Genomic DNA, 18,586 nt, shown 5'->3' on the forward strand with positions numbered 1-18,586 from the left:
CAGAGACTCATATCCATGGTACAGAGACTCATATCCATGGTGCAGAGACCCATATCCATGGTACAGAGACTCATATCCATGGTACAGAGACTCATATCCATGGTGCAGAGACCCATATCCATGGTGCAGAGACCCATATCCATGGTACAGAGACTCATATCCATGGTACAGAGACTCATATTCATGGTACAGAGACCCATATCCACGGTGCAGAGACCCATATCCTCAGGATAGAGACTCATATCCATGGTGCAGAGACTCATATCCATGGTGCAGAGACCCATATCCATGGTACAGAGACTCATATCCATGGTGCAGAGACTCATATCCATGGTGCAGAGACTCATATCCATGGTGCAGAGACTCATATCCATGGTACAGAGACTCATATACACGGTACAGAGACTCATATCCATGGTGCAGAGGCTCATATCCATGGTGCAGAGACTCATATCCATGGTGCAGAGACTCATATACACGGTACAGAGACTCATATCCATGGTGCAGAGACTCATATCCAAGGTGCAGAGACTCATATCCATGGTGCAGAGGCTCATATCCATGGTGCAGAGACTCATATCCATGGTACAGAGACTCATATACACGGTACAGAGACTCATATCCATGGTGCAGAGGCTCATATCCATGGTGCAGAGACTCATATCCATGATGCAGAGACTCATATCCAAGGTGCAGAGACTCATATCCATGGTACAGAGACTCATATCCATGGTGCAGAGACCCATATCCATAGTGCAGAGACCCATATCCATGGTTCAGAGACCAATATCCACAGTGCAAAGACCCATATCCACGGTGCAGAGACCCAAATCCATGGTTCAGAGACTCATATCCAAGGTGCAGAGACTCATATCCATGGTGCAGAGGCTCATATCCATGGTGCAGAGACTCATATCCATGGTACAGAGACTCATATACACGGTACAGAGACTCATATCCATGGTGCAGAGGCTCATATCCATGGTGCAGAGACTCATATCCATGATGCAGAGACTCATATCCAAGGTGCAGAGACTCATATCCATGGTACAGAGACTCATATCCATGGTGCAGAGACCCATATCCATAGTGCAGAGACCCATATCCATGGTTCAGAGACCCATATCCACAGTGCAAAGACCCATATCCACGGTGCAGAGACCCAAATCCATGGTTCAGAGACTTATATCCATGGTACAGAGACTCATATTCATGGTACAGAGACCCAAATCCATGGTTCAGAGACTTATATCCATGGTACAGAGACTCATATTCATGGTACAGAGACCCATATCCACGGTGCAGAGACCCATATCCTCACGATAGAGACTCATATCCATGGTGCAGAGACTCATATCCATGGTGCAGAGACCCATATCCATGGTACAGAGACTCATATCCATGGTGCAGAGACTCATATCCATGGTGCAGAGACTCATATCCATGGTGCAGAGACTCATATCCATGGTACAGAGACTCATATACACGGTACAGAGACTCATATCCAAGGTGCAGAGACTCATATCCATGGTGCAGAGGCTCATATCCACAGTGGCAGATTATGGGTATAGTTAGGGTGTACTATGGCTGGGGCAGATCAGAACCACGGCCATGCATGCACAAGTCATTTTTTTTAATTGGGCCCTCTTCTACTTGTTGGAAGCACCCACTGCTCAGCAGGGGGCCAGATGATTAGTGAGCTTATTTTTGGGGCTCCTGGAGTAGTATGGGGGTTCATAAAACTTCCCTCAAGTTTACCCTTGAGGTATCCAATTCTCACTCAGTGCCCCCTAGTGGTTACATCATGGAATGTCATTAATTAACTTAAATGCTTTCTTTATGCCATTTATAAGGGGACTGTTTCCTTAAATGGATCTAGTCCAATTAAAGGGGACTTGTCACTCTAAGAAATAATTGCAAATACTTTAACAATATAAGTTGTTTCAATCTTGTTACAGGTATGGGACCTGTTATCCAGAATGCTCGTGACCTGGGGTTTTCTGGATAATGGATTTTTCTGTAATTTGGATCTTGATACCTTAAGTCGACTAGAAAATCATTAAATAAAGCAAATAGGCTGGTTTTGCCTCCAATAAGGATTAATTATATCTTAGTTGGGATCAAGTACAAGCTACTGTTTTTTTATTACACAGAAAAAGGAAATTGTTTTTAAAATGTTTATTATTTGATTATAATGGAGTCTATGGGAGATGGACTTTCTGTAATTAGGATCTTTATGGATAACAGACTTCCGGGTAATGGAGGTGGTCACTGTTATGTTAGATCAGTCAATTCTTATAAATCAGGTATGTCCAGGCTTCACCCATGTAGGGTTTACTTCTAGAGTTTGGTAGCCCATAATCTGCCTTTTCATTGTCTTGCACTGACCCCCAAATCTGCAGTTCATCAAGCCATTGAATTTCAATTTGGAATGGATTGTAAGCTCCTGGACGGGATTGGGCTGCAATGGACTGATGATCACAATGATCTACAAGTTGGGCGCCCCAGTTATAATGTTACCCCCCTGTATATGGTGGGAATGGCAGTGAGTTTGTTTAGGGGGTGTAAGGAAGATAATAATTATTTTACATTTTTTTTCCCCAAAGTTACTTGGGGAGATCGGCCTCAATGTGATGCTCATCTTGTTCCTAAAGTAACGGGCTCTGGGGAGAGGATTTCAGGTTTTTTATGTGACCAGATTCATTTCAGGGACTGGCTGCAGTGTAACCACTCAGGTTCAGCTGAATTTTGACTTTTAATTACATTCCTTGTACAAAGAGGTTTGTTAGGTTCCCAGGGCAACAGTCTATGCACCTCTGCCCATTGTAACGTCGGCTATGATGGAGAGTTGTGTTTAAAAAGGGGCAATTAAAATGTTCCAGACTCCACTCCCCCAAAACAAAAGGTAGATATGCATATTCTTCTATATATGATCACATATCAGACTGTTCCTTATAGACTTGGCGATCCCTGAGCAAAGTGTAATACTATAGTCTCAGCCCTTAAAGGGCCACTGCACTTTCTCTTCCAATCTCCGACTCACTCTCCCTCTCCACTTGCTTTGCTGTTTCAGTATAGCCACATCCATTCATATCTCTCCCATAGCCCCCCAGTGTGTTACAATCTCTTAAAAGGATTGGCAAAGGATTCACAACCTGAAAATGGGGGGCAAGGGAAGGTGTTAGGTACAGTATTAACAGGTTAACATCATGGGCCATTGGTTTCCCTGTTACACTGATGAACACACAAATTGAATAATTCCATTATTCTTACCTTACTTTACCAAAAGCTCAATATACTCATCCCTAGATATCCCCTGACTAATAAATCTTGTGCTGCTGGGCATGAGTTACTTTATAGAATAGAGGAGCAGCCTAACTTTGATTAAATCTGTATTTTTGTATAGCAGAGAGCAATGAGTCTATAGCTGAGCCGGGGGAAACAACACTTTCAATCCGGAAACCACGTAAAAGGCTTTAGACAAAGTTTTGGCAGCAATTTCTGAAGGGAACTTTGGGCTTCTGCATATTTCTCCCAGTATAGGATTGGGATGTTGGTCAGCCAATCAGAAAGCTTGGGAATATTAAGGGACTAAGATGGGAAAGGAAATTGAACACTGACTTCTTCCCATCACAGCCTGAGACACTGCTTTCAACTCCCCGCACCCTTGCTCATAATAAGCAATGATTTACAATGCAAATAGACATTCGGTATTCCCTTCATACAGATAATATCCCAATGTTGTGAGACTGGGACCCTCGATCAGCAACAGCTGCACTGCTGTCCCCAGTTTTGATAATAATGAAGTTGTATTGTGCCCAGTCACTGTCCATGGTGCTGATTGATATGACCATATGCAACAGAGCATTGTGTCTCCAGTGATTCTTGCCTAATGGGGTGGCACCCGACATTGCCTCTTAGGGTGCATCTCCATGACCCCCTTTAATATATTCACATGCACCTGCTGAATAACTAAATAATTCATTCTAAACTAGTTCTTTGGGTCCTGAGTTTCCAGGGTTGATTTTAGTGCTGGAATTTTCATGAATTTCAGTCTAATAATAGTAATAATACATTGATAATTAGATTAAAGTGTTATAGATCTAACATCAAGACAAACCCTCCTACGGCATTCGAAATTCTAGCAGCTCAGGGGCTACAACAGAGAGATCTCATCACCAGACTTTACAAAATATTGACTGCCCCTTTAGATTCGGTCCAACTCAGACAAAAATACATGGACAGTCGGGACCAAGCCCTCCCACAATGATACAGGCCAATGACTGGCCCTTGATATGGGATAATGCAAAGTGCATGGTCACCTGTGTGAGACAAAAGGAACATATCTACAAAATACTGACCTGTTGGTACTATACACCCAAAAGATTGAACAAATTAATTTCCACAACATTCACCTCTGTGTTGGAGGAATTGTGGAGCTTGAGGTTCTATGTTACACACTTTCTGGGACTGCCCAGTAATCCAACCACTGTGGACTAAAGTGGCAAACATTTTAGGTCAATTATTGCAGCGACCAATACCAATAGACCCCATAACTTTACTTTTAGGCAAACCTATACCCAAGCTGCACAAATGTGGACAAGCCTTAGTCAACCAGGTCCTAACAGCTACCCGTTGGCCAATATCATCCAACTGGAAGACCTACACATCACCAACCCTGACCGAAATTGTCAACAGAATAAATGTGAACAGGATTTTCAAAGCAGGTATTGCACAGATAACCAACAAAGTGGACCAATATACAAATATTTGGGACATATGGGAACTCAGAGGCTTGGCTGCTAGTGCACCACAAGGAATCCGACCCCCATCTGTCAATCAAACCTGAGAGGTTTACTATCTTACTATCTTAGCATTTCAATGTGACCCATACCTTATGACCAACCTGTTTATAAGATATTGTTACAGAATGACCAGTTTTGTCTCAGCTCATTAAGTGCTTAGGTATTCTAGGGATATTAAATAGATAACAGGTATCAACTTGGGTATATTACTTTTACTTGTCCGTAAAATTAGATGCTTCCATTGTTTGTACGAAGCAAAAGAAATGGAAAAATGTAATATTTTCAGTATGACTCATGTAAAACTAATAAAAACTAAGTTACAAAAAAAACCTGTTATACAGTAGATCTAAAGTACCATTTATCCGGAAACTCGATATCCAGAAATTTCAGAATTATGGAAAGGCTGCCCGTCTCCCATAGACTCCATTTTATCCAAATAATTAAAATTTTTAAAAAATGATTTCCTTTTTCTGTGTAATAATAAAACAGTAGCTTGTACTTGATCCGAATAACTAATCCGTACTGGAAACAAAACCAGCCCATTGTGTTTATTTAATGTTTACATGATTTTCTAGTAGATTTAAGGTATGAAGATCCAAATTACAGAAGCAGAATAATCCATAATATTAAAATAATTACTTTCTCATAAACAACTCGTGATATTTCTCCAAAACATGCAGTTTGGCATTAGGAAAGTGTCAGTTTTGCTACAATTTAAAGGCCATAGAAGCAATGAATAATTGTCCTGTGGGAAACAGTATTAACCTTTAAGTTTAGTTTTAATATGTTCCACAATTGACCTATTCTAAGCAACTTTTCAATTGGTCCTCATTTTTTTATAGCTTTTGAATTATTTGACTTCTAATTATCCGTAACTGTCTCTGACCTATTAAAGTGAATTGCCCCATCATTGCATGAAGCACAGTAAATGGTTCATTTCGTCCTACTCAAACATCGTGGAAGCAATGTAAGTTTCTTGGCGAGTCGTGGCCCGGGGGGGCTAATCTCTCCCAATAGGTCTAATTAGGCCTCATCCTTCCCACGTCAGCAAGAGATAATGAGAAGTACAGCATCTGCAATAAGTCCTGCAATTGTTGTGCTTTTACAGTGTGAGTGGTTGTGTGTAATGAGCGGACGCCAAAAGGTCTAAAATTCACATGAAGACACACAATAATAAAGACTCACTGGCGTTTTGCCAGATCTTCCTCAGAATTCTACAGAACGGAGCAGATAAGTGACCATGGGGGGGAAGTCATTTGGGCTTCTGCTCCCTGCTGCTCCCGGCTTCTGCTCCCGGCTGCTCGCGGCTTCTGCTCCCAGCTGCTCCCGGCTTCTGCTCCCATCTCACTTCCACTTGTATATGAGTTAGAGCAGGTTTTCTAGGGGGCGCTAGGTCACTCTGGTATAATTACCCTTCCTTGGCACAGTGACAAACCCTTAAGTGTCCATGAGATGATACAGTAGATCTAATATAACTGAGGCTGCAAAAAAGGTTGGTAATGAGTATAATAGTAACAGCTGGTGGTACCAATTGAAGTGTAAGAGCTGTTACTTTCCGTTGGATAATGATGCTGCAAGTTGCTAAACTGATTGGCAGCCTCATACAAACTGCTGAATTTTTGGCTGTTAGCAGCCGGGGGGCAGCCAGTAATTGCGGACCTCCTGCAGAAACAAAAACTACTTTCCCTTTGTGCTATTGTGGCTCAGTAATTACTGCAATTGATAGACTTTTCCCCGCAGGCTCTTGTACCTGAGCCTCCATCACATGTGATCAATGGATATTATTTGCTTCCTACATTGTAACTGTCGGACAATGGGACTCTGGGTGGCTTTTAGTTACCATGGATATGGGTTCCCTCTATACCGACATCTCCCACAAGCTGGAAGCTGTAAAGAATTTATTGTAGTTCAGCCAGTTGTTCTACCACTGCATCTCCTGCAACTTGTGCTATGTAAAATGGGTTTAAACACAGAAGGTAAATGTTATGTGTAGTATAGCAGCACTGCCATGGGGAGAACCCTTGCACCAGGAGTTATTTATGGGGTGTCTTGGTGATTATAAACTGAACCTCAAAGAGACTTCTGCAATGTGTCCCATAGAGAAGCAACTAGAGATGGAGCCATGCTGGATACCAGGACAGAATAATGATACCACTGAATAAAACCAGAAAGTAACAAAGTCAAAACCATTGGACCAGGAACATCCCATTTGCCATTGTTCTACTTAGGAAATGAACTGTCAGGCTCTGCTTTGATTCAAGCCAGGGACCTTTGGGTTTCTGGCTCTGTGCCTTAACCATTGGGCCAGGTGAGCAGCCTGCAGAGTTGCTCACTATCTATTACCTGGGATTTACAACCTTATCCCAGAAGTAGCCTAATTGGTGGTTTGAGGTCAGCCCTCCCCAAACTCCTTGCCTGAGCATTAACCTATACTAGCACTGTGGCATTGCCCCTAGCTAAAAGTTCCTGCCTTACCTTGAACCTTGTCTTGTTACCTTGCCTTGTTCTGATCCTGTCTTGCCTTAACCTTATTCTGCCTTTTCCTTAACTGCCCTTGACCTGCCTTATCTTCCCCTCTTGGTTCTGCTCCAGTCCTGCTTTAAACCTTGCCTTGCCTGTTCCTACTCCGGTTCCATTACTGCTTTCACCTTTATCTTGCCTGGTTTTAACCTTGCATTGACCTTGCACTGCCTGACTTCCTATTCCCCGCTATTCTGAATCTTGCTTTGTTCCTTGCTCCTTTCCTGACCTTGACCTTACCTTGTTCTATCTTTCCTTTGCCTGTCTGAATCTCGTCTGCCTAGACTAACCCTTATGTTTCCCTTTCCTGCTATACAGTCCTCCTGCTCTCTAGTCTGATCTACTCTACGCCCGCTCTGTCCTGTTCTGTCCTATCCAGCCTGTTCCGATCTACGTCCGATCTGTCCTGTCCCGATCTAAGCCCGCACCATCCTGTTTCGATCTACACCCGTCCTGTCCCAAGTAGTCTGTTCCCGTTCTATACCTGCTCCATCCTGCTCTTATTCAGTCTGCTCCTGTCCTGACGCTTCGCCCTAATCTTCCTATACAGTCGGACTCATCTCCCTCTTCACCCGGTCCAGACTGATTCTCGTCCTCATCACCCTGTTCCTGTTCTGTCATTCAGTCCCTGCCTGAAAGACTCGCCCTTCCCTCATCTGCCTCCACAGCGCCCCCTACCTAATCCTTTCCATGAACCTATTGATAAGCGATAAACTGAAGACGTGTGATGTTTTTTTCAGTCCAGACCCAATGATTACCAAGATTCTCATTGGGAAAATAACAAATTCCCTCTCTGGAAATGAATGAAAAATCTGTGAAATGAACCCAATTCTACAAGACATGAATACAAATAAGTGGAAGTTAAGGAAACAGTGTAAAACATTAACATTCTCCTACTGTATATCATTAAATAATCACTCCCATATCAACCAATGATTTTTACTTTCCATCCGGATTGATAGAATGTTTTATTTGATGCTTTGCAAATATCCAAATTATCCAGCCCAATTAATTCCATCCAGGATGTGGCACTTGCAACAGGATCTTGACTAACTGGCAATCTGGGCAGCTAAGTGGCAAATGAGATTCAATGTTGATAAATGTAAAGTCCTGCACCTGGGATGTAACAATATCCACTTATACCCTTAATGGGACTGCACTAGGCAAATCCATAATGGAGACGGAGCTTGGAGTCCTTGTAGATAATAAACTTGTCTGTAGCAAGTAATGTCAGTCAGCAGCATCAAGGGCAAATAAGCTCTTGACTTGTATTAAATGGGGCAGAGAGTCACGGGAGGAGGGGGTCCCACTGTATAGAGCACTGATAAGGCCCCATCTAGAATATGCCCTACAGTTTTGGTCTCCATCACTCAAACAGGACATTATTGTATTAGAGAGGGGACAGAGAAGGGCAACTAAGCTGGTAAAGGGAAAATCTTAGCTATGAGGAAAGACTGGCCAAATTGGGGATGTTCACTCTGGAGAAGAGGCGCTTAAGGGGAGATATGATAACTATGTATAAATATATAAGGGGATCATATAATAATCTCTCTAATGATTTATTTACCAGTAGGTCTTTCCAGCTGACACAAGGTCACCCATTCCGATTAGAAGAAAAGAGGTTCCAGCTAAATATTGGGAAGGGGTTTGTTACAGTGAGAGTTGTGAAGATGTGGAATTCTCTCCCTGAATCAGTTGTACAGGCTGATACATTAGATAGCTTTAAGAAGGGGTTGGATGGTGTTTAGCAAGTAAGGGAATACAGGGATATGGGAAATAGCTCATAGTCCAAGTTGATCCAGGGACTAGTCCGATTGTCATTTTGGAGTCAGGAAGGAATTTTTCCCCCTCTGAGGCAAATTGGAGAGACTTCAGATGGGTTTTTTGCCTTCGTCTGGATCAACTGGCAGATAGGTAGTTAATAAAAAAAAAGAAAAAAAAAAAAAGGTTGAACTCGATGGACATGTGTCTTTTTTCAACCTTACTTACTATGTTACTATGTTACTATGTAAATACAGAATTTGATTTCATCCCAAAGTGCCCAAGTTCAGTCCTGTTCCTCGGGTTTCTAAAGAGGTGCCCATAATCCCTGGTGCCAGTGAAGGTGCCAATTGGGTGCCTTGGGACTTCAATCAGCTGAAGGTAAATGCTGGAGAAATCCGGACAAGAAGTGGGAATTCTCATTCTTGGCCCCAACACACAGCCCCCTGGGTTCTTTTCTTTTGAAGAGGCCGGACAGGTTCATCAAAGAGAATCTTTTTTCAATCAATGAATTCTGATCCTAAAGCTGAAAATCTATGGCTGCTTTATAGCCGGAACAGATATGTTTGGAGAGAAGACATTATATGGCATTGATACAGACATCATTGGAAGCTTTGTACCCAACAAGGCAATATATTTATTTATAGTGCTATCATCCTATTAAAGGGGTGTTCACCATTGAATTAACTGTTAGTATGATGTAGAGAGGGATATTCTGTAATTGGTTTTCATTTCTCATTATTTGTGGTTTTTGACTTATTTAACAGCTCTCCGGTTTACAATTTCAGCAATCGGGTTGTTAGGGTCCTAATTCCCCTAGCAACCATGCATTCGTTTGTATAAGAGACTGGAATATGAATAGGAGAGGCCTGAATAGAAAGATGAGGAATAAAAAGTAGCAATAACAATACATTTGTAGCCTTACAGAGCATTTGTTTTTTACATGGGGTCAGTGACCCTCATTTGAAAGCAGAAGAAAAAGGCAAATGATTAAAAAAAACTATACGATACTATACAAAATTAAAAATGAAGACCGATTGAAAAGTTGCTTAGAACTGGCCATTCTATAACCTACTAAAAGTTGAACCACCCCTTTAATACAAACTAAATAAAGTATCCAGAATGTTATTGGATATTAAGTGAAGTCATGTCACTTATGGGAAAAAATATTTCTATATGAATAATTATTTTACTATTAAATTCACAGTCCTTGCATTGGGGGGTATCCCACCTTGTTTTGGCAAAAATATTGCATATAGTCTCACAAGACAGGGTTATATACCCTTTATCTGGAAGTCTCGGCTTGGCCCGTCCTTTGGGGGTGCCCACTGTGCTATTTTAGAGGGGCTGCTGATAATCCTCCTGATGGGAGAAACCACAGCATTGTATGAATAATGGGATTATAAAAGGGAGTCAATATACGGTATAATAGAACTGTACCTTTAATCTGCCTCTCTTTCCAGAAATGAAACCCAGGGAAATCAGTGATTCTGTCGAATTGATACAGTTCTGGGGAAATTCTCTACCGGTCTGACCAGGGAACAGTTCCAGGAAAAGCAATATATGATTAATTGGAAACACACAGACGTCGCACTCATTCGCTGGAATAACAGATAAGGACATGAAGGGAACACAATCTGCATATGTCTATGGACCGAATCCCTCCCTGAACCCCAAATGCCCCAGGGGGACACAGACTTCATTTGCTGCTTCTTCCGCTCTCTTAGATCATAGGAAACTGTCACTTTTCATTAGCAAATGTCATTTCACTCCGTGCCCATTGTACCAACCCCTGAGATGTGAGCGTCTTACTGCCCCAGGCTCTTGTACCCCTTTGTACCCCAGATAATACCCCCAATCAACTCTGTGGGTCACTCAAACCTTATTAAAAAGCAGGAAAATTGTACAGATGTATCATATTAAACCATAGACTATACCATGTGCCATTAGTTGTACATGTTACATATGTGTAACCCATAGATATTAAAGGGGTTGGTCACCTTTAAATTAACTGTTAGTATGATGTAGAGAGGGATATTCTGAGACAATTTGTAATTGGTTTTTACTTTTTGTTATTTGTGGTTTTTGACTTATTTAGCTTTTTATTCAGCAGCTCTCCAGTTTGCAAGTTCAGCAATCTGGTTGCTAGGGTCCAATTTACCATAGCAACCAAGGAGAGGACTGAATAGAAAGATGAGGAATAAAAAGTAACAATAACAATACATTTGTAGACTTACAGAGCATTTGTTTTTTAGATGGGGTCCGTGACCCCCATTTGAAAGCTGGAAAGAGTCAGAAGAAGAAGTGAAATCATTCAAAAAAGAAAAAATTAAGACCAATTGAAAAGTTACTGGCAACTGGCCATTCTATAACATACTAAAAGTTAACTTGAAGGTCAACCTCCCCTTTAATTTGAGTCATAAGATTTTCATGAGGCCTTTTAATCTAAAGCAGCTAATTGGTGGTCTTTAATTTCAGATACATGATCGGAACCTTCAACTTGCTGATTGGTTGCTACGATTTTCCAGATCTTTGTTACGTAATTATATATAAATATATATATAGTGATGTTACCCCCACGTGGTTGGACACCTGGTGCCAATGGCCTTGGGCCACTGCTGATAGGCACCTGCTCTCCTCCCATGGGCATTACTGGGTGGGGCTTTTTATAATGATTGACAAGAGGAATTTAATGACTAATGAAATCATGTGACCTTTAACCCCTCCCCCCTCACTACTCTGTCTTTGATCAAATACAGGTCAGTGGGGTTGGATTGGGGAGTGTGGGGGAGGGGCCTTATTATACATTTAATAATTAGAAATATTTGATGAGGTCTCCCTGGCAGAGACATGACTGTAGGTTTGGAAGCAGATTTGTATAAATTACCAGGATTCTAATGTGCCCCCAAAGCGCTACTGTCACTTTAAGACAGATCAGAGGCCTGTGAACAAGTCGAGATGGAAGGAGATCGAAATGTTCTGTTTTATTTGCTCTTTTCTGTATCAGGTGTCGGGTGCCAAGTGGAGATTGTTCTGCTTTTGTTCTGCTTTTGTTCTGTGTTAATTGGATTTAATTCAAGGCTTCTGTATTGTAATTAAAAGCTGCCGAGTGACAGAGCGATGCTGATGTTTAATTGGTCCACAAAATGAAATCCGCTCCTCACCTGCCTGAACAGGAGCACCCAGATCTGCCCAATATGTCTCCCTGCAGAGGGTGCTGTCTGTTCTGTAGGGTGTCAGAGGGGTGGGGCCACTGCCTGAGAGGATCTAGCTGGGCCTGTACAACAGACAGACTGACAGATCTGCTAGTCCTTCCAGCAGTTCCCTGAGAATTTAAAATAAAGTCTTACCTAATGACAACCCCAAGTTATTTGCCCAAGGTCTAAAAGAAGAGAAGCTGGAAATGAGCTTACAATCTGATGGGAATGTGATAGGGACCTTAGATTGTAAGCTCAGTGGGGCAGTGACTGACGGGAATGTGACAGGGACCTTAGATTGTAAGCTCACTGGGACAGGGACTTATGGGAATGTGATAGAGACCTTAGATTGTAAGCTCAATGGGGCAGGGCTGATGGGAATGTGATAGGGACCTTAGATTGTAAGCTCACTGGGACAGGGACTGATGGGAATGTGATAGGGACCTTAGATTGTAAAATCACTGGGGCAGGGACTGATGGGAATGTGATAGGGACCTCAGATTGTAGGCTCAATGGGGCAGGGACTGATTGGAATGTGATAGGGGCCTTAGATTGTAAGCTCAATGGGGCAGGGCTGATGGGAATGTGATAGGGACCTTAGATTGTAAACTCACTGGGGCAGGGACTGATGAGAATGTGATAGGGACCTTAGATTGTAGGCTCAATGGGGCAGGGACTGATTGGAATGTGATAGGGACCTTAGATTGTAAGCTTAATGGGGCAGGGAACTGATGGGAATGTGACAGGGACCTTAGATTGTAAGCTCACTGGGGTAGGGACTGATGAGAATGTGACAGGAACCTTATATTGTAAGCTCACTGGGACAGGGATTGATGGGAATGTGATAGGGACCTAAGATTGTAAGCTCACTGGGACAGGGACTGATGGGAATGTTATTGGGAGTTTAGATTGTAAAATCACTGGGGGGCAGAGACTGATTAGAATTTGATAGGGACCTTAGATTGTTTACTGGGGCAAAGACTGATGGGAATGTGACAGGGACCTTAGATTGTAAGCTCACTGGAGCAAAGACCAATGGGAATGTGATAGGGACCTTAGATTGTAAGCTCACTGGAGCAAATACCAATGGGAATGTGATAGGGACCTTAGATTGTAAGCTCACTGGGGCAAATACCAATGGAAATGTGATAGGGACCTTAGATTGTAAGCTCACTGGGGCAGGGACTGATGGGAATGTGATAGGGACCTTAGATTGTAAGCTCACTGGGGCAAAGACTGATGGGAATGTGACAGGGACCTTAGATTGTAAGATCACTGGAGCAAAGACCAATGGGAATGTGATAGGGACCTTAGATTGTAAGCTCACTGGGGCAAATACCAATGGGAATGTGATAGGGACCTTAGATTGTAAGCTCACTGGGGCAGGGACTGATGGGAATGTGATAGGGACCTTAGATTGTAAGCTCACTGGGGCAGGGACTGATAGGAATGATGTCTAATATCTGTACAGTGCTGTAGAATAAATTGGCTGTAAATAAGTAAATACTAATAATAATTACAACATTAAGTTTGGGGTAACTCTTATCTGGGGGTTCATAGTCCAGTTGAGTTTACTCAGTGACGGGTTCTTTAAGTTCCCATAGTCACAAGTACAATTAGTCTTAGGTGGATCTGTATGTTCAGTATATTGCGCTTCCTAATTAACTGACATTAAACGAGATGTTTGTCGAGAGAAAATAAGCTGTAAAAAAGGGAAAGAACAAAAAAAACAGCACTGAGAAGTTAATTAGTATCGTTAACCTTTTGCTGATTATAACATTCTGCCTATTTATTCAGCTCACTGATCTGCAGGAACTGAACCCCTGGGAGGCTCATTCTCAGTGACGGGGGGTTCTGACCCGACACACACGTTCTGTTACACGTCTTTATGTCCCTAATTATACAAATAATAACAATATGCTCATTAATTGCAAATACCGTCTCAGACAATATTTATTCAATCCCTGCAAATGATTTTATGATGTTATTTGCTTCTATTAGTCACACTAATTCCGCTGGATCTGGCGGCCGCTTCCTCCATAACAAAATAATAAAAATAATAATGACACAAAGTAAAAATGAGATTCGGCTCATCAGGTACAAATAACGGCACAAATAGGTCTCGCCGAGTAATTAGTAACCGCCCTTCTTATTTATACCTGGAACAGGTGAGTTGTCTCATATGGGGGGTGTTACTGACTGACTCCAGCAAAACAAGGGGGAAATTACACACGGGGGTTAATGAGATTAAAGGGGAAATATCAAAAGCAAGTGTGACTATATCCACAACCTTTCTGCACTTTAAACAGTGTGTTACACTCCTTCTGTGGCACCCACCTGTGGGAGAGTGGGACCTAGTGGGACCCAGGAATACACCTATGGGTATAGGCTTACAATCTAGTCTTTAAATCAGCACAGGTATCACTTACTATGTACTGACCATAACTCCAGTTCCACAGACTCCTGAAAAACAAAAGAAGCAAAGATTAATGAAAATGTGAAGATAATTGGTAGAAGGAAGGGTCACAATAAGATACAGTAACAAACAGAATGATAAAGGTGTAAAGTCTCACTACAAAGAAAAGGGGAGACCCAACTTATTTAAATATAAATATAAGCAAAGGGCAAAACAGACAAGAGACGAGGGGGGCAAAGAGAAAGAGAGGGAGAGCAATATAGAAGAATAGATAAAATAGAGAATAAGACAGTGATGGGTTGGGAGTATAAAAGTAAAGGGAAGAGAAGGAGAGATCAGAAACAAAAATGAAATGGGGAAGATGAGAGGGGAGAGAAGTGGCATAGGAGTGGGTTGAGGGAGAGTTGAGAGAGGGAACGTGGAGCTGAAATGGAAAGCAGTGGAAGAGAAGAAGGGAAAAGAAGAGGAATAGAGAAAGTTTAAGGAGTAGATAAGAGAGGAAAAGAGTAGAAAGAGGAAGAAAGAGCAGAAAAAGACAAAAGAACATGAAGAAAGAAATATTAAAGTTGGGGAACAGAGAAATGCAGGAGAATGGAACATGAAAGGAGAGAAGAAAAGGAGAAAAGATAGCGGTGAAAAGAGAGCAAAAAGGTTGATAGGAAATCAGAAGGGGAAGAGAAAATGAAAGAACAAGGAAGGAGAGGAAATTGGAGAGAAGAAGAAAAGTGAAAGGGGATGAAAATGAGAAAGGAAATAAGTGAAATAGAAAAAAAGAACATAAATGAGAAAAGGGAGAAGGAATGAGGAGGAAGGGAGGGGATGAAGAGGGGGAATATATGGAAGACAGATGTGACAGAAAGTTAGAAGGGCAGAAGAGAAGAATGACTTTGATGAAGTGGAGAACATTGTGAAAAGGAGACAAATACAGAAGGAAGAGCAGAGGTGGAAGAACAGAAACAACAGAAGAGAACAAGGGATTGGGGAAGATAAATGGGGGAGTAAGAGACATAAGTTAACATGTGAGGAGCTTTCTATGGTTGTGGTTATGGTGGTCTCCTGGGTATACCCCAAACCCCGGTGTAATATAAACAGCATCTGAAATCATTGTGCATAATAATGAGCCTGGAGTCGTTGCAACATAATGTGATTTAATGGGAAGCTCCATGTTCCGTATTAGTGATTGATGCAGCAGAAGCCAACGTGTTTGTCTGTATTGTAACAAGATGCCGTCCCGCTGGGAGAATCCCCTGACGTGAATCAACTCCTGGGCGATTAAAGCAGGAGCTCACGCCAAGAGGAATATGAATATTTTAACAAGGTCCATGTAGGAAGCGATGTTTGTGGACAAGAGTCCATGTTCCTTATTAATATTATCATGTCAATAGGCTGCCTGTTGTCTTTTCTTCAGGGAGTTGATTTGGGTTAGTAGAGAGCTTGGGTTTTCTAGATCTGTAGCTATTGTAAACATCTAGCCAACCTTATTCTAGAATAGAAGCAGTCAGTACATTAGAAGAGGAGACTGACTTTGGGCAGAAGTATAGGGATCAAGTCTTGCTGAACTACATATGAACCTCACCATTCAGTAGACCCTTTGCTGGAGTCACTCATTGCCCCGACTGTTACACATTACATGCTCCATTAAAACCTATTCCAGTTAAGTCAGTCAAGTCAAGGATGACGAGGTTGACGGTAAAATACTACACTAGATTAGTGAAATCAAACTGCTTTTTGGTTTCTTTAGGCTACTGGGCTGGACCAAACCATTACCAAGTTACACCAACCACTAAGACCTTATCCATAATGCCTATATGGGCCATCTAACTCCAAATGTTACTACAGAACTGAGCAGACACTTGATTTGTATTGAGCAACCAGAGCTTCATGGACAGGAAACATATATTTAAGCTATTTATCATGTCTGTGGAACAATCTTTCCTATACATTTACCTGTTGGATTAGATATTTCTACAATGTCTTTGTTCATTGATGAGCCCTGTTATTTTTGGAGTGGGGTTAGACGCTACACACATTGGGGGTTTCTAGGAACAATGTCAGGTCAGATGGTGTAAAAAAAACAAGCAATGACCCAATTACAGGAGAGCTGGCCCACAAGTAAAATAAGACTTTCCCATGTTCCTTGAGTGACACCTGTTATATAAAAATTAGAATTCCTTTTGGTGGCACTTTACTTTTCAAATCAACTAGTCATTAGACCAATAGGTACCTTTGGAGCACCTCTCCATTCTTCATCATCCATGGTGTCCTTAATATAAGGGTAATGGATCAATGACCTTCTTCCTATAATAAGCCTCCAAACTGGGACCCCTCATTCAGCACGGAAATCTAATTTATTGATATGTTTATTGATTGCTCTTCAAACACTGAGTGTTGCCTTACAAGTGACTTCTACATTGTGATTGCTCATCATCTTTCCTTCTCTTTTATACATCAATGATTTCTCTTAGTTTATTTCTTTCCTTCATTATCACTGAAGTCTGTATTGATCTGTAGAATAAATATATTCAGCGATAGGATCAGAACCTCTGCTGCTTTGCACTAAAAATTAAGATGGGAACAACATTTTTCTGCAGAAAAGATGGGGGGATTTGAGCCCCCAAATGGAGATATGTCAGTTCCTGTAACAATCTGCTCAATCAATGTAAATATTTAGAATATGATGCAGATACAGATACTGATATATACTGTAAGTTGTGGCTTTCACCAAGGATGTTCCTTGACCTTATGTTTCACGGTTTTACACCTGATGATGGGACTGTGTAGTCCTTTACTTCTTACGTCTACAAGATCATGCTGTGGTACAAGTTTCTCGCAAGGGTGGGGGTAACAGGTTGCGATTTCTTCAATATCAATGATCATGATGATGACTGTGATGGAACATGGGGCTGTAATGCCCTACTTCAGGGATCCCCAACCCTGTTGAACCCATGAGCAAAATTCAGAAGTAAAAGGAGTTGGGGAGCAACACTAGCATGAAAAATGTTCTTGGGGTGCCAAATAAGTGCTGTGATTGGCAATTTAGCACCCCATGTGGATTGTCAACCTAGATTGAGGCTCTGTTTAGCAGTACATCTGTAAAACTTGCCTCCAAGCCTGGAATTCAAAAATAAGCACTTGCTTTGAGGACTCTGGGAGCAACATCCAAGGGGTTGGAGAGCAACATGTTGCTCACAAGCTACTGGTTGGGGATCACTGCAAGTCTACTTCTTCCAAGCCCATAATTTTTGAGGTCCAGGACTGTCCCTAAGGGCAACTCTGCATTGTCATTGGTACACAAGAAACCCTCAACCTGTTACAATTAATCCATTACTATGAAGCACCATTCTCCAGTAATCTTCTTCCTTCCTAATAAAGGTCAGATATCTGCTCTACACGTGAGCTCTAATACAGTCCTACTCCATATGCGGATGTACCTTTAAATCAGCTTGCATCATTGGTTTCCTTGTGTATATAATGACTGCTAATGAGTATGGGAATGACATTGGGACAGATAGTGACATAGATCTGGTACAAGACTTGCTGTTACTGAATGTCAATGACGTAGGGAAAGAGAAGATGGACAATGGGGGTGCAGAAAAGAGTGAAGGCTCCTGCAGGATCAATGACCAGAAATAAAGTAGGGAGAGGGCAGGGGTAGTAGAAAGGTAGAAATAAGGGTAGAACACATGGAGTGGCCTGTGTGGTGCCCTTTGTTACTCATCATGAGGAGCAGAATTGAGTCAGAATGGAAAGGCTTGTTTGAATTATTGGCCTGTAAGTATAAATACGGTCACTGCCTGCGCCTGGATTCCCCCTTCATTAGAATGACAAATACAATAAAATGAGGAGGAAAATTGAAATGATTAGAAAGGCACAAAAGGAGGGGACAC

The 18,586-nt window shown here is 41.8% G+C and overlaps 1 protein-coding gene across 1 annotated transcript; it reads right to left on the reverse strand.

The window, feature by feature from the left end:
• Positions 1–225: 225 nt before the first annotated feature.
• Positions 226–17,576, reverse strand: LOC121395743 (histidine-rich glycoprotein-like). The gene is made up of 3 exons (XM_041570024.1): positions 17,496–17,576; positions 14,713–14,746; positions 226–1,316 (listed from the first exon to the last, which is right to left on the reverse strand). Exons 1-3 carry the CDS (start codon positions 17,574–17,576, stop codon positions 226–228), a joined length of 1,206 nt encoding a protein of 401 aa, XP_041425958.1.
• Between the last annotated feature and the right edge of the window lie 1,010 nt (positions 17,577–18,586).

The sequence above is a fragment of the Xenopus laevis genome, chromosome 7L (genome assembly GCF_017654675.1).
Source record: "Xenopus laevis strain J_2021 chromosome 7L, Xenopus_laevis_v10.1, whole genome shotgun sequence".
Lineage (NCBI taxonomy): Eukaryota > Metazoa > Chordata > Amphibia > Anura > Pipidae > Xenopus > Xenopus laevis.

Excerpts from the sequence above, each read along its gene's own strand:
- LOC121395743 (XM_041570024.1), bottom strand. The coding sequence starts at position 17,576 with ATGATCATTGATATTGAAGAAATCGCAACCTGTTACCCCCACCCTTGC. Across the intron at positions 14,747-17,495 it reads CACAGCATGATCTTGTAGAC|GAGTCTGTGGAACTGGAGTT; the intron begins GTAAGAAGTAAA and ends TTTGTTTTTCAG. Across the intron at positions 1,317-14,712 it reads GGAGTTATGGTCAGTACATA|GATATGGGTCTCTGCACCGT; the intron begins GTAAGTGATACC and ends CTCTATCGTGAG.